This window comes from Phycodurus eques, chromosome 8, assembly GCF_024500275.1.
Source record: "Phycodurus eques isolate BA_2022a chromosome 8, UOR_Pequ_1.1, whole genome shotgun sequence".
NCBI classification, from domain to species: Eukaryota; Metazoa; Chordata; class Actinopteri; order Syngnathiformes; family Syngnathidae; genus Phycodurus; species Phycodurus eques.
Window position 1 is genome coordinate 22,364,485 of NC_084532.1, and position 16,905 is coordinate 22,381,389.

General features: G+C 39.8%; 1 protein-coding gene across 1 annotated transcript; it reads right to left on the minus strand.

The window, feature by feature from the left end:
• Nucleotides 1-247: 247 nt before the first annotated feature.
• Nucleotides 248-15,748, minus strand: LOC133406261 (mucin-2). The gene is made up of 5 exons (XM_061683753.1): nt 15,573-15,748; nt 7,701-7,862; nt 3,818-4,333; nt 1,872-2,029; nt 248-606 (listed from the first exon to the last, which is right to left on the minus strand). Exons 1-5 carry the CDS (start codon nt 15,640-15,642, stop codon nt 562-564), a joined length of 951 nt encoding a protein of 316 aa, XP_061539737.1. The 5' UTR covers nt 15,643-15,748; the 3' UTR covers nt 248-561.
• Nucleotides 15,749-16,905: the final 1,157 nt, after the last annotated feature.

Sequence of the window (16,905 nt, forward strand, 5' to 3'; positions counted from 1 at the left end):
ATTAAACAATGTTACACCTTTTCCACATAACGTGTAAATACTGCCTAGTGAGCTCAGCATATGGCAAGACATCATATTTTGATTTAGTTGAGAGACTGTTGACGTTTTTCAGTAGGTGCTGCTATTTTGGTTAGTGGCCAAGTTCAACTGTTTAATGTCTATGGGTAAACAACAACAATCTATGTTGTTGTTTACCCATATCTATGAACTGAGATAATTGCACTGACTACCCTTTTTCGTCATGGGGTTTATTTTTATTAGTAACTGGACCACTATTGGAGGAAATATGGTAAATGGAGCGCAGCATGGGTTCATTTGGTGCATACAACTTTGACACAGAACTTGACATGGGTGGCGTCCATGTATTACATCACAGCCACCATTGGACCTGGATAAAATAGTAGTTACCCACATAACCGTATGTGGGCACACAAAACCTGGATTCTTCAGGACCAAGACTCACAAGAGGACAGACCCGGTAGTTGAATCATGGCAAATATCATCACCCTTGAAGAAAGGAGGCTTTTGGGAAGGAGTCATTGTTTGGCTTTGCATCCTGTATCAGTAGCTGTACATGGACAACGGTGTTTCCTCCATCATGTCGTCCTAAACAAGGGAAAGCCATGCCAAAGCCAGTTAATATTAAAGGAGGTATGTTATAAGAAATTGACTTTTTAGTAGCTTGTATACAAGTAGTTGCGTCTCTGAAGCTCCTCAAGTCCAAATCACGGACGTTGCCCCCAGTTGTCATGGTAACGAAAGTCTGACTCTCCATTGGCCCAGCAGTATGTGGTTAACCATCACTCACTTGCATTAAACAGGGTGAGCTCCTCAAAACAGGCTAATTTCAGCCAGACAAGAAATTACACGCATTTCTTGTCTGTCTGAAATTAGCCTGTTGAGTTTACTCGTATAATTAATTATCCTTGACATTTTTGTTACTGGTGCCTTAAAAAGTCCCAGGGTTTACATTTCAAAATAAAATAATTTTCCAAATCAGCTGGTGTTAGGACTTGTATTTTGAAAGTCTTTTTTTTTTTATATTTATTTTTTTAATGCTGGCAAATGAAAATATTTATTTTTTTTGTGTTTCAAAATGAATAATTTTACAAATTCAATGGTGTTGGGACTTTTCTGGTGAACATGCAAACTCCACACAGGCGGGGTCGGGATTTGAAACCCGGTCCCCAGAACTGTGAGGCAGATGTGCTAACCAGTCCGCCGGCGAGTTGAGAATTTTATTTTGAAAATAATTTTACTTTGAAATGCTAGCACCTGAAATATTTTTACATTTCTGGGACTTGTCTTAGAAAATAAAAAGATTTTCCAAATCTGATGGTGTTGGGTCTTTAATTTTGAAACTCATTTTGAATTGAAGGCACAGTAAATATCTGTTGATTGCCTTTCAAAATACAATTTTCCAAATCCAAAGGTATTGCAAAGGTATTATTAATTTAAATATCACTCTATTTTGAAATATTTACATTCCAGATGCTTGCCTGTCTAAATAAAAGGATTTTTAAAATTCAATGGTGTTTGGACTTTTTGAGAAATTTATTTTATTTTGAACAGATGGAACCTGGAAATATTTACATTTTCGGTTCTTACCTTTCAGATTATGTTTTCCCTCCCCAAATTTGATAGTGCTAGACTTTTATTTTGAAATGTAGCCACACGAAATATTTTGTTTTCTGTTGCTTGCCTTTCAAACTATATATTTTTTAACTTCTATTTTGAAAATCATTTTACCTTAAAATACTGTCATCAAATTACTTCAATTTGAAATACTGTCACAGGGAAATATTTAGGTTCTCGGTATTTCCAAATTTGATGGCATTGGGACTTAAGTTTTGAAAATCGTTCTTCCTCACCATGGGCAAGTCCTGTAGCCTGCGGAACTCCGGCCTGTTGTCTCGTCGTCGCAGTTTGAGGAAGAGGAGCAGAGTGATGACAGCGGCGCTGATGATGAAGGCCGACACCAAGCCGGCCAACAGAGGATCCAACTTCGGGGAGTCGTGGACCATGATGGCTGGAATTGGACCACAAAACACAATTTTCACTTGGTAAAAGTTACACAAAAGTGTACAGTGCCTATACTGACAAGATTACATTTAAATTGTAATCATTTTAGTTGAATTTAAATGACTTAAATTTACATTTTACTCATCTTAATTTGCAATATATGCATTTTAATGTAAAATTTCATAATTCAAATTTTAAATTTAAACCATTTTTATTTGAATGCAAATTATTTTCAGTTTAGCTTCTGTTTTATACAAACTTTTTTTATCTTGTTATTTTGATTTCAAATTAATTTTAAGACTTAAAAATAATTTGGTTTTAATATTTAATTCCATTTGAGTTCATTTGAATTTTACTAAATTTCATCATTTTAATCAGATCTCAATTTTAACCATTTTCATTTAAATTGTACTATTTTCTGTTTTATAAATTTTTTTCATTAAAATGTAGTTCTCATTTCAGTTTTAAATTTATTTAATTTAACACTAATTTATTTATTTATTTATTTTTAGATTTTAAGTTCATCCATTCATTCATGCAACAGCACTGGCCCCTTGATGATGTCATAATTTTTCTTTTTTTTTAATTTTTCCATACTCATTGGTCGGTCAGAGCAAAATTAGTTACAGTCAATTTCAACTAACAAAAATTCATATCCGCTGATATGAATTCAATGAATAGTCAGCATTTCTGGTGAATATGTATTGACATTTTTAGTTTATTGTCATAAATATTGATTCTGAACTGCTTCAGATTATGTACATGGCACAGTTGTGTGCTGTTATATTGCATTTTTTTTTTGTATTGTATTTATGGTTTCTATAACTGTGACGTGATATTAAAAGGTGGATTAAGTTGGCTAAATCCCCACCGAAGGACCAGGTACCAAAGGCGCGGCCCGCCACTGCTATCTGCGCACGTTGCTATGTAGCACTGTTTTGCCAACTCTGCCGTTTTCACATCAACAAGTAAAAACAACCACAGAGGAGTGAGCCATCTTTCTTTTTCTTGCTCATGGAAAAAGGCTAAGCGCCAAGCTTGTACTAATAAAACCACACCGCCAGGAAAGTGGGAATCATCTGTTTTTGTTTAGTTTTTTTTTTTTTTTTTTGCCGACGTCCTAGAAAACTCTCTGGCAGACAGATGGAAAGATAAAATGAATAGTGCGGCACGCTCCCGCAGTGGGTGTCTAAATAATTGAGTGGGCAGATAAAGAGCGATGGAAAACGAGTCCCATGACTGTCTCCCAAACAGAGGGACCAGTATGGACGGCCTGGTGGCGACAGTGTTTGTGTGTAGAAGAAGGAGAAAAGAGCTGGCTTGTGTCTAAGCAAACAAAAGAACAGTGTTGCTTTTGTTCTTAGGCCAGTTTAGGCTCTGTCATCATCCAAACAGTGAAAAGCCCAGGACATATTTACAAAAAAAAACTCAGTAGCTGTTTTGCAATTGGGGCAAGTGGGGTAGTGCCTATCCCAACTGACTTCTGGTGAGAGAAGCGGAGTGGACACCAGGACTGGTTGCTTTTTCATCGCAGGGCAGGGCACATATACAACCATTCACATTCACACCTATGAACCAGGACTAGAGGCGGCCGAACCGGGGGAGTCGGGGGTCTTTTTTACCCTATGTGAGCAACAAAAGCGCCCCTGAAGAATGTTGATCAGATACAATTAACCAAGCAATATCTCATAGCATAAAAAAACATTTCAACATAAAATAATTGCGCCACTTGTAAGTGAAAATACCACTGTAGTTAATATTACAGTTGGAAGATAAAGTACATTGAAGTACTTACTGTCACCCTTCACATTGAGCTGCGAAGGGGTGTCTGGATGCGGTTTGGTCTGCGTGGATGTGAGGCTCGGTGGGGCGACGGTGGTCAGCAGGAGGGCTTGGCTGGAGGTTCTCTGCGGTAACGTGAGAGTCGTCGTCCGAGAAGCGGAGGTCTCTCTGGATGAGCTGGTGGTGAAGCGGCTCTTGTTGTTGGCGGCGGAAATAGTGGTAGTGGACGTGGTAGATTGCTGAGTCGGCGTTTTATGTGACGTGGTGCGGGACAAGGGGGAGGACGCGGGAGGATGGGTTTCCATAGGAGCTGTCCGGCTCGATAGCGTAGTGGAGACAGGAAGTGTCTCCGGTGGCTGGTGTGAAGTAGCGCCGGCGTGGGTTGTGTTCGAGGGGCTGTGAGGAGTTGTTGTGTTGGGGGCTTGGGAGGTCAGCATCGGGGGAACAGAAGGCTTTGATGTCACGTTATCGGGAAGGTTGACGAACTTTTCTGGGATGGACGTCGCTGAGGTTAACTCCATGTTGGTTGCTACCAAAGAAAATAGTGTTATCTTCTCTGGGAAATTAATACATTACATTTTTATGTATAATTCTGTACAAAGAGTGAATCCGAAAAGTGTTTGCATTACACCCTTAATCCAAAATTGACTGAACTTATTTTTTCTTTCTAATTCTAAACACAACACCCAAAAATGACATCATTACAGAAGTTTTTTTTTTTTTTTGCAAATGTATTAAAAATTAAAAGCACTGCGAATATGTTCCCAATGTTCCCTGTAGGGCGCCTTCCACATTTTATCCATCCATCCATCCATTTTCTTTACCGCTTATCCTCACTAGGGTCGCTGGCTGCCGAAGAGTATCCCAGCTATTTATGATATAGCCTTATTCCAAAATGGATTAAATGTATTATTTTCATCTCACAATTCTGTACACAACACCCCATAATGAAAACAGGAAATGTTTTTTTTTAAAAATGTAATTATAATTTTTTTTTTTTTTTTAAAGTGTAGCGAGAAGTGGATCGCTATACAGGGCATCTGGGAAGTACCGTAATTTCTCGTGTATAATGCGTACCCATGTAAAATACGCACCCCCAAAGTTGACTTCAAAATTCTGGAAAACCCTTCTACCTATGTAAAATGCATTTTTACAATGCATGATTTTGCTTCTACCCATATGATCAAAGAATGAAGTACAGTGTTCCCTTGCCACTTCACGCTTCACGTTTTGCGGGTTCAGTGCTTTGCTGGTTTTTCTAAATATATATATTTTTTAAATAAATAAATAAAATACAGCCATATCGGCAGCCATATTGCGGAGACGCGTTGTTTCATGTTGATGAGAAGGTTCCCCTGAATGCCAAACAAAGAGATGAGTTGACTCAGAGGCTTTGTACATGCCTGTACTGTACGGGCACTCAAACAAGGCGCGATTGGTTCCCGGAGCGACGTCGACCAATTAGAGCACGAGTGGATTTATCCCGTGAACTGATTGGCTGCGCATCATCGCAGCCTCACCCAGCATCTTCCCTTGTTGTGTCTCGTCAGTCTCATCCACGCTGTTGTGTTCGCAATAACTTTTTTGTTTGAGCGATAATTATTTTTTATTAGTTAAGCAAGCCCTTACAATGCCGCCGAAGCGCTGTGCCCCTGCGAAAACTATTATCCTTGTCTTCTGAGTTCAAAACTAGTTATCCCTCAATTTGTTGTGTAATGGTAATAATGTTTTGGTGATGATGAAACATTTATATGGTTTCACTGTTCTAACGGCCCTCTGAGGGAAATCATAACTACAATGCGGCCCGAGACAAAAAAGAGTTTGAAACCCCTGCTCTAGATGATGCCATACATTTATAAAATGTGAATGTTTTTTCCATTTTCCCTTATACCTATGTATAATGTGCACTATTGACTTTTGACAATTTTTGGGAGGAAAAAAATGCGCATTATCCATAAGAAATTCTGGTATTCACAAAGCTACACTTTTTCCACATTTTATGTTACAGCTTTATCCAAATGGATTGAATATTTTTTTGCTCAAAAATCTACACACAACCTCATAATGACAACATGAAAATATTTTTTGTTGAGATTCTTCCGAATCTATTAAGAATTAAAAAAAAAAAAGAGAGATCTCACAAGTACTCATTCTTGAAATGTTTCTACAGTTTAAATTGGTGTCCACCTGCGGTCAGTTCTCTTGATGGGACATTGAAAAAAAAAGTCCCACAATTGCAGTGCATGTCCAAGCACAAACCAAGCATGAAGTTGTATAAATTGTCAGTTGATCATATTCAAGATGCATCAACGAGGTAATGAGCAAAGGCTGTGAATAATTATGTTCATGTGATTTCTTAGTTTAAAAAAAAACCAAAAGATTTTGCAACATTTTGAAGGATTTAAAAAAAAAAAAAGTTCAGTTCAGTTGCTAATCAAAACAGCAGAGTAACAACACGAAGAGAAGGCAGCTGCTATCTTCAGAGCTCGGTAGCGCCGAGTCGTGAAAGCAAACTGTCGTCTGATGTAATCTTCAAGTGAATGGGAATGTGTGTGTGTGTGCCCGTTTGTGTGTGTGTATGTTCCTCCCGTCGCTACTTTTCTCACGTCACGGTGAAAAGTCTCACGCGGCATAGCTGTAGGATCATTTCTCATCCACCTTTCTTTTGCATTATTTAACCCTTTTTCTTCCCGCAGACCCGATAATCATAGTACCATAATAAAAGAACTAAAATAAAAACTACTCGCTTTTTCATAATCCCTGACAGACACATTTAATTAGTGTGTACTTGACATTTGATTAACTTGAGAGGTGCTGTAAATAATAGGCCAAACTGCCCAAAGATACAGGAGGGGTGCCAAGCTTTTGGCATCATATTCAAAAAGACTTGAGGCTGTAACTGCTGCCGTAGGGGCATCAGCAGAGTAATTGAGCAAAGGCTGTGAATAATTATGTATGTGTACAGTTGTGCTTTGAGATACGAGATACATTTGTTCGGTGACAAGACTCGTAACTCAAAGCAAGAATGAATGGAAATGCCATTAAGCTGTTCCACCATGCCAAAAAAAAAAACCATAAAATGTTGGAGTATTTTTTTAATAAGAGATATATATTGTAATAATATTGCACGTCATAAAAACATATGGTAATGGAATAATTAAATAGGATGTAAAGAATTAAAGATTTTTTGCTTCAATTCAATGGGCATTGTGCTGCTCCTTCTGGTGTGTGGAATCTTAGCCACCAGGGGGCAATCTAATACAGACATAGAGACACACGAAGAAGAGTTACATACCTGACTAATATTGGTCATTTTTTATTTTTGCTATTTGTTAGTCACATTGTTTGTTAGCATTAAGCTAATTGGACTGTCATAAAGCAAAGTTATGTTATTGTTTTAAATACACGTGCAATTAACTTTGTTTTATGTTTAATTTAACAGTCAACTTCAAGTGGGAGTGGCAAAAACAAAACCTGAAGCCTCTTTTTTGAAGAATTGTTCACTATCTGTCAAACTGCTGCTTGCTGTCAAGTGAGTTGAGTTCACTGCCACCATACAGCTCTCATATCTCAAAATTTTGCTCACAAGTCAGAGCAAAAATATCGTCAGAACGACGGCTCGTATCTAGAAAATCTTGTCGGTCAGGCAATTCGTATTTCAAGGCACCACTGTATTACTGAACAGCAAGACCCTTTCCTTTGTCACAGTAAGTTCCATTTCTTGCTTTGTGGTTATCACAATACTTTTCCTCTTTGCCTCTGCATGCCCTACGTTGGTGGCACTTCATCAGTTTATCACCATGTGTCAACCTCTTTGAAGGTCCACGATAATGAGCAAATATACCCCAGCAAATGACTTCCCGCGGTGCGTGCCATCCATAAATCTCGAGACTTACCGTTCCCTCTGCTTGGTTGTGGCGTCGCAGTGGCTTTTTCCCAGTGTGTTGCTGTACTGTTGCCAGTAGAAGTGGAGTTGGAGCCCTTTGGAGCAATAATGGGCGCATGGCTGGTGAAATCCAGGTCACGTTCTGGTGTTGGTTGTGCAGTGTCCTCATTACCTGATGGGAGGCAAACAGAACCAAGCTTGATCAATGGTTATTTGATGTCTTGGACAACTGGTTTCCCAAAATGCAGTACACGCACTATCCAAAAACATTACAAGTTTGTGTTACATGTGGACGCAAAAGTTGCATTGTCAGTGAAAGCTGACGGTGTAAGTGAGCAAAGGCAGTAAGTTTTTAAAACCCTTATAAAAATGATGCCAGCAATTATTTGTAGCTACAACACTGACAATTATTTTTCTGTATCATTTCCTAAGTCACAATTACTATCACTACATGTGACATATTTGCAGCTACATGTGACATATTTGCAGCTATATGTAGTATGAGTTCACGTTATGACCCAGTCACAATCACTATGACACACAGTGGATATAAAAAGTCTACACACCCCTGTTCAAATGCCAGGTTTTTGTGATATTATAAATATGAGCCCAAGATAAATCATTTCAAAACTTTTTCCACCATTAATGTGACCTATAACTTGTACAACTCAATTGAATTAAAACAATATTGTGTAGAGGGCAAATAAAAATTAACAACTGAAATAATGTTGTTAAAGTGTGCATACCTTCATTTAACTGGGATGTAACTACAGAATTAATCAGTCTCATTCTAATGTTAGACGGGAGTCATCACACAGCTGCCACAATTTGAAGTGCCTTTGATGAACCCCCAATAAAGTTAAGCTGTACTAGTAGGCTTTTCCTGACATTTTTGTTTTACCCTTTCCACCAGAAGCCTTGAGGTATTGTGCTAATTCTGACTGCTATTTACTGTTCTTAAATCCTTCCACTTTGTCCCAACTGAAGAAAGACAGCTCCCAAGCATGAAGTTGCCACCATTGTTCACTGTGCGTACGGTGCTCTTTTGGTTATGAGCAGCCCCGCGTTTGCACCAAACATACCTTTTGGAATTATGGCCAAAAGTTCAACCTTGGTTCCATAGGACCATAACACATTTTACAGTTTGTTAGATTTTGTTTGGGGAGATTTGGGGAGTCACTATCACGATCATTCAGATAATTTCTCAGTCAAAATCGCTATCATATGACATATTTTCAGCTAAATTGACTATGTATTCTCCATGTCATTGCTTCGTCACAATCCCTATATCTATATGACATATTTTCAACTCCATTTACTCTGTATCCCCTAAGTGTTACCAAGTCACAATCACTCTCAATATGACATATTTTCAGCTATGACGGTAACAAATCATGTCTTTCTGAGCTCTAATTTGCTTATTAAGCTAACGCGGCTTCCCTTTCCCATTGCTCTGGATCAGTTTAACAAGTTCTGATCTCATTCTCCTCTCCCTTCCCGTCCCTTTGAGGCAAACCAGAACGCTCATGTAACGTAATGTCATTAGCGCTGGCTAGCTCATTAGCACGATGCCCTTCATTACCTCAGCAGTCACTCATACACAGTTCATCAGTGCACACAGTATAACATAGTGCCAGCAACATTTACTATGAAGTTTCCGAATTGTTATCCAGTCACATATGACATATTTTTAGCGACATTCACAATTAATTTTTGATGATTGCTCAGTCACAGTTACTAATATGAATCACAGTTCTTAAGATTAAATGGAAATGTATTGAGCTTAAACTGTAAATACAACTGAACTGTACTTAGCCAGTGACTCTTTCCCATGCCACGAGACTTTGAGAATCACCGCTCCATATTATTATCCAATCACAGTCACTACAAATATGACATATTTTCATCTGAGTTGCACTCAATCACTAGTACCAGCTTCATTCCTTTGAATTCCCGATATAATTACTCTGTCAAATATTCGCTGTGGATATTACATACTGTATTTGCAGCTTCTACAATAATGAATTCCCACATCCTAACCCAGTTACAGTCACTATGTATATATAATTTCAGCTACATTTATTATGAAGTCTCCATACCATTACTCATTCAAAAGTCTCTGACAAATTCTAAACAGAACTGTGTGTGATGTAAACATCAGAGGTGGGTAGAGTAGCCAAAGGTAAGATGACTGTTAATTTAGAGTAAAACAGTATGACTCAAGTAAAAGTAAAAAGTAGCCCTGCAAATAATGACTTGAGTTATAGTACCGGTAAGTATTCAGTAAAAAAAACAAAAACTGCTCAAGTACCGAGTAACTGATGAGTAAACCCTGAGTTATTGTTTAATCAGAGCATGACCGTCAAGGAGACAATTATAAAATAGCAATGTGCAAATTCAATATCCCTTTAACAAAAACAATGATCAATTTAATCTTCATTAAACAACATGAATTAGGGCAAATTCACCCACAAGAAGGGTCATGATTGAATTAATTTTCTTTGTTTATGCACGTGACACAGCACACAATAGGCTCACCAGGCCGAGATTACATTACATTACAAGAATGCAACGTGTTTTCTCAAATTCAAAGTGGAGTACTTGTAGGCTTGTAGATTGAATGTGAGGGGTGTTCTGCCTCTTCTTACACCAAGTCTTTAAAAACTTTGCTTCTGTGTGTAGCCGCAGAGTTTATATACATAGTCATGTGACTGCCTAATTCAGTTTGATTGGTTATATAGTCAAACGTCACTAGTGGTCACATTCGATTGGTAAAACAGAGTCATGCAACGTATGTTGCATTAAGACTGCGCCGACAAGTACAAGTTATTCCGAAAATTACTTCAGGAATTGTAATGGAGTAAATGTAGCGCGTTACGACACACCTCTGATAACATGCATGTAAATAGACAGAGGCGGCGGGCTGTATAATACCGGCCTTGTCCAGCAACCCGACTGAGTTTTTGTATATCTTTTGCTTTCCGTGCATGTGTGCAGAGTGGGGTCATACAGTACAGAGAACCACTGTTACCCACGTGCTGCAAGTTTGGGTTGGTCTTCATGAGATTCAACATGTAGTAACTTGCAATCCTTCCTGTAATCCCCAAGCAGGAAGTCTGTCCTACCATCTTTAATACCTTAGCTTACCTTTCATAAATGTACAGGCTGTTTTTTTTTTTTTATGTTACAGGTATTTTTAAACTTTACTCACTGCCGTACATCTTTCAGCACAAGTTCTATCCAACCATTTCCTATACGGCGTATCCTCATTGAGTCACAGTGGAGCTGGAGCCTCTCCGAGCTGCCTTTGGGGCAAGAGGCAGGGTACACACAGCTATGGACATTTTAGAATCTTCAATTAACATAGTATTCATGTCTGGAGTATATCCGAGTTAACTTTTGTCAAATGAAACAGAGTACACCCTGAACTTGTCACCAGCAAATCGCAGGGCACATACAATAAAGCATTCAACTCACATTCACACGTATGGACAATTAAGTCTTCAATTAAGCTACAATGACTTTTGGTGAGAGAAGCGGTGTACACCCTGGACTAGTCGCCAGCTATGTCGCTGGTGTGAGAAACTAACAAAGCAGTCTACATATTCACTCAGTGCTCCTTGTCAAACATCACAAACAGATCTCAATTAAGTGACATTTAAGCCACAATTACCCCCAAAATGTGGGTCAAACTCAGTCTTCAATTAAGATACAATGAGTTTTGGTGAGAGAAGTGGTGTAGACCCTGGACTAGTCGCTAGCTATGTCACTAGCGCGAGAAACTAACAAAGCAGTCTACATATTCACTCAGTGCTCCTTGTCAAACATCACAAACAGATCTCAGTTAAGTGGCATTTAAGCCACAATTTCCCCCAAAATGTGGGTCAAACTCAGTCTTCAATTAATCTGAAATGACTTTTGGTTAGAGCGTCAGCCTCACAGTTCTGAGGACCCGGGTTCAATCCCCGGCCCCGCCTGTGTGGAGTTTGCATGTTCTCCCCATGCCTGCGTGGGTTTTCTCCGGGCACTCCGGTTTCCTCCCACATCTAAAAAAAACATGCATTAATTGGAGACTCTAAATTGCCCGTAGGCATGACTGTGAGTGCGAATGGTTGTTTGTTTCTATGTGCCCTGCGATTGGCTGGCAACCAGTTCAGGGTGTACCCCGCCTCCTGCCCGATGACAGCTGGGATAGGCTCCAGCACGCCCGCGACCCTAATGAGGATAAGCGGATCAGAAAATGGATGGATGGATGAACTTTTGGTGAGAGAAACGGTGTATAACCTGGACTAGTTTCTAACTATGTAGCTAGCGCGAGAGGCTAACGTAGCAGTCAACATCTTTACTCAGTGCTCCTTCTTGTCAAACATCACGAACAGATATCAATTAAGTGACAATTTCCCCCAACATGTGGGTGGATTTTCACAGGCTTTAATCACCCATTGTAATGTTTCCCCACTTTTTGTAGCGTGTCAAAGTTTTGTATTGGAAGGGCTTTTCCCTGAAACGGCTCCTGTGCCTTTTGCCAGTGCACATATTGCAGGTGCTGCCAACTGACTGACCTCAAACTGTCATTTTCTCCTACGCTCCAATATGTGACCCTGTAATAAATGTTAGGGTCGTCTCTGGGACTTTTAGCGTCTGCTCTTAAAATGTTTTAAATATATATATATATATATATATATATATATATATATAAAACAACATGAGGAAATATGATGCGGGATTGTGTTAAAATAGGCTTGACTTGGCAATATATGCACTCTTTTCCTTGCAAGAACGCTCCAAATATGTCTGACTACAAGCGCATCCTTTCTTTCACGGGCCCCCTTTGGGTCACCCCGCAGATTTCAACTTGGTTTTAGGTCTAGGTTCTAGCTGGGTCATTTAGCCATTCTTTATTTGCTGATTTAGATAAACAATGGATACAAAAAGTCTACACATCCAAGATCAAATGCCGGGTTTTTGTCATGTAACAAAATGAGACCAAGATAAATCATTTCAAGACTTTTTGTTCACCATCAATGTGACTTATAACCTGTACAGCACACATCTGCCACCATTTAAAGCAGCTCTGATTAATCAGAAATAAAATTCAGATGTTCAGCTAGTAGGCTTTTCCTGACATTTTGGAAGTCACATCTTACAGCACAAGCCATGAGCTTGAGGTTTGAGCCATGAGGTTTCCCAGCACCTGCAGGATCTCATTGTGTTCATAGGTATCAGTCAGGAGAAGGGTATAAAAGAATTTCCAAGGTATTCAATATACCAAAGAACACAGTGTAGACAGTTGTCTTGAAGTGGGGGAATATGGCACAACAGTGAGAAAACCAAGAACAGGACATCTGACCAAAATGGATGAAAAGACGAGAAGAAAATTTGTCCGGGGGTTGCCAAGAAGCCGACAGCAACATTGAACGAGCTGCAGGAATTTCTGGCAAGGACTGGCTGTTTAGTACATGTGGCAACAATCTCCCATCTTCTTGATATGTCAGGGGTAGGGTGACCTTATCGTACAAAGAAAAACATCCGAGCCTGGCTACATTTTGTAAAAACACACTTGAAATGTGGGAAAATGTGTTCTGGTCCAGTGCAACCAAGGTTGAACATTTTGGCCATAATTTCAGAAGGTATGGCACAAACAAACCACTGCTCATCACCAAAAGAACACCATAACAGTGAAATATGGTGGCAGCGTCGTGTTTTGGGGCAAACAGTCACGCTGAAATATTCTGTCTGGACTGCAATATAAGAATGGACAAGTGAGAGACACGATCATATCACGCATGGACATTTTCTCCTTCTATCTGGACTAAAATAGATGAATGTATGACAGACATGTCAAGGTTTTAGGCCTTTCACGTTTCTATATTCACTGTACAAATCTAGTTGTTATGTATACAACCTGTACATCAGTGGCAGGAACAATCTTATGACATTCTTTTGTCTGGACCCACGTAGAAGAATAGATGTGTGTGAAGCTTTGACTGTCTTTCACCTTCCTATAACTATGATTTGTTTTTTTGTTTTTTTAACATGGGCAACCGGAAGCAATCATATAACACGCATTAACCTTTTCTTCTTCCATCTGGACTGAAATAGCAGAATGTGTGAGATGTGAAGAGCGTTAATTAACTGCCATCTCTACGTGCGCCCGAATAAAGTAATTACTTGATGAAGTGCTTCCTGGCTAGATTTTTTTACTTATTGTAGCTCGTTATCGTCTAATAATACTCAGCGTGCCAAAGTCAGAGGCTACTTGAAAACACTGCAAGCATAAAGTCCACACACGCCCCACAATACTGCAGAGGCTCAATTAAGTGAGAAGACGCTAGTTAGAGGTGTCGTTACGTCTCGCTGCACGCTTCCCTTGTCTATTGACAGCCAATAAATGGGAGCTTTAATCCCAGAATTGAAGACCAAAGGGGCCAGAAGGGGAAGTATAAAAAAAAAAGTGTGAACATAGCGGCTGTTGGTAATAGGTGTGATGAAAGAGGAAAAGGAGGGGGGGGGGGGGGGATGTGTGACAGACAAAAGTGTGAAGTTAATGACACAGAAGTATAGGCAGCTCCTCTTTGCCCTTTATGAGGCAAAAAATTTTTTATATATATATATATATTTACTAACTCCACACCTCGATCTACAATTAACTTGAGTTGAATTTAGCGAGAAAAGCCGGGGGAGATCTGGACTGGTCAGCAGTCAGTCATATGCGCAACGTACTTCTGCATTCGGCAAAATGGGTAAAAACACTTCCTCCTTGCTCAGGTGAATGGCAAACGGGACCGTGAAATAGCACCCGTTGGAACTTTAAATGTCTTTTCAGGGCACATACGGTATATATTCAAACAGCCATCACCACTCACATTTATACCTATGGACAATTTAGAATCTTCATTTAACCCAACATGCATGTTTTTTGGTAATGTGGGAGGAAGCTGCAAGAAACCAGAACCTCAAATTATTTCGCCAAGCAGATGCCAACACTAATAGCATGGACAGTGGTAACTTGACCCGAGGCTTACGAGTTTTTCCAGTTGCAAGGCGTCACTCTTCAATTTTTTTGCTTCATTTTGCAAGTTAAAGTTTGAGTTACATGAGGGCTTCAGATGTGCCACCGCTCGAGATCAGTGGGGAAAAAAATGCAATTAAGTAAATGTATTGCCGGTGGCACGGTGGACAACTGGTTAGCACATCTGCCTCACAGTTCTGAGGACCCGGGTTCAGATCCGGCCTCACTTGTGTGGAGTTGGCATGTTCTCCCTTCGGCTGCGTTTGTTTCCTCCGGGTACTCCGGTTTCCTCCCACTTCCCAAAAGCATGCACGATAGGTAAATTGAAGACTCTAAATTGCCCATAGGTGTGACTGAGAGTTTGAATGATACAGTACGAACAATAAATATGCTTTATAAAACCTGTTTATTTCTTTACATTCTCTTTTATGTTTTTTTATACAATACATTGCTAGTTGCCTTTATAGTTTTAAGAACACGTAACCAAAAAAAATGGTGCTGTTTGTTTGGTAGCTGAAACAGAATAATGTCCTTTCAATTCATTTCAATGGGGAAACTTGATTTGATATACCAGTGTATTGCCTTCCTGTTCCCTCTCATTGTCACCGTCTTCACAGGGTGACCAGTTTCACTCTGTTCTAGTTGTAATATACAGTAGTTAACTTCCCTTTACCCCTAAGTGACAACTAGGGAACGTTAGCATGTTCCTCGACTGAGGTTAACATCAAACATTACTGCCGTGTATTGCACCGATATGACAGCAAAAGTGCTCACACTCATTTATCCTTTGACTTCCTACCACTGCAATATGACCAAGTTAAAAACAAAATAAATCCTTTTTCCTCCTCTTTTTTTTAAAGTGGCGCCTACCATGTTCAGCAGATCCCACGTGAAGCAGCACCAAGGCACCAAGGTATATACACATTCTAGCCTCCATCATTGGCTTTTTCCTTACGGTTCTGTAATCCACCGTCACTCACTAGTGTACAGTAGTGCACTGCTGCTGCTGCTACTGGGTGTTGTGTTCGTGGCTGAAACAAGAGTCAGTCCCGCTCTCTCTCTCTCTCTCTCTCTCTCTCTCTCTCTCTCTCTCTCTCTCTCGCTCTCTCTCTCTCTCTCTCTCTCGCTCGAGGGCTGTCGTTTTCCAGAAACACTGCCACGTGTTGTGGGTTCAAAAATAGCCCACTGGTGCTGGGCCTGTGACTTTGAGTCTCATAAAGGTCATACCAGTTTCTATACAGCCGAGGTAGTCCGTTTAAAAAAAAAAGTATGAGACATTGTTTTTTTTTTTTGTTTTTTTTTTTTTATATGTTTGCTTTCGTTTATTTGATGTCACACAATTTCTCTGACTCGTCTTGTAATGTTGCTATTTTGCCACCAAGTGTCGCTGTTGCCCAAGTTAAGAGTTGACTCGTCTTTGCTGGCCCGTTGCTTGGATACGTAAGTGGTTCCGCCATATTGAATGTGTCAGAGCTGCCTCGTAAACTGATGCAAGACAATGGATTAAACTTCGTAAATATACAAAGCAAAAGTGGACAAAATTAATACCTTTCTTTCACCCCTTCACACACACACACAGACTCGTGTACAGACATTTTGTGGGGCAGGGTCTCAAGCCCACCAAAAAAGGTACCCATCGCCAATATTATTCATACAACCAACAAAACATTTTCTGAGCAACTTCTCCTCACTAGGGTCGCGGGCGTGCTGGAGCCTATCCCAGCTATCATCGGGCAGGAGGCGGGGTACACCCTGAACTGGTTACCAGCCAATCTCAGGGCACATTACTTTATTTCTTTATTAATATTTTTTATGTATTTAAAATATATCGATGAATTAAGAATACAAAATGGTTTGCAGCAAAAAGGGCACTTTTTTTTGTCCAGTGTAAAAGGGCAGGTGCTTGAATACCACCTAGTGGGCATGTGTGCATGTGCCTACACACACGTGCGCGCTCTCTCGCTCTCTCTCGCTCTCGCTCTCTCTCTCGCTCGCAGCTTTTTTCCTGATGATTATAAATGTTTACGGCCACCTCTGACCCGCTGCCCTCTGTCAGGCACTACCGGTCTATCAGGAACAAAACGAACAGACTCGGGGACAGCTTGTTTGCACAATCCCCCACTGCACCAAAAATCAACACTTATTCCATATTGCTGATACAGACTGACTACTTATTTCATATTGATGCTACTGTTTACATTTA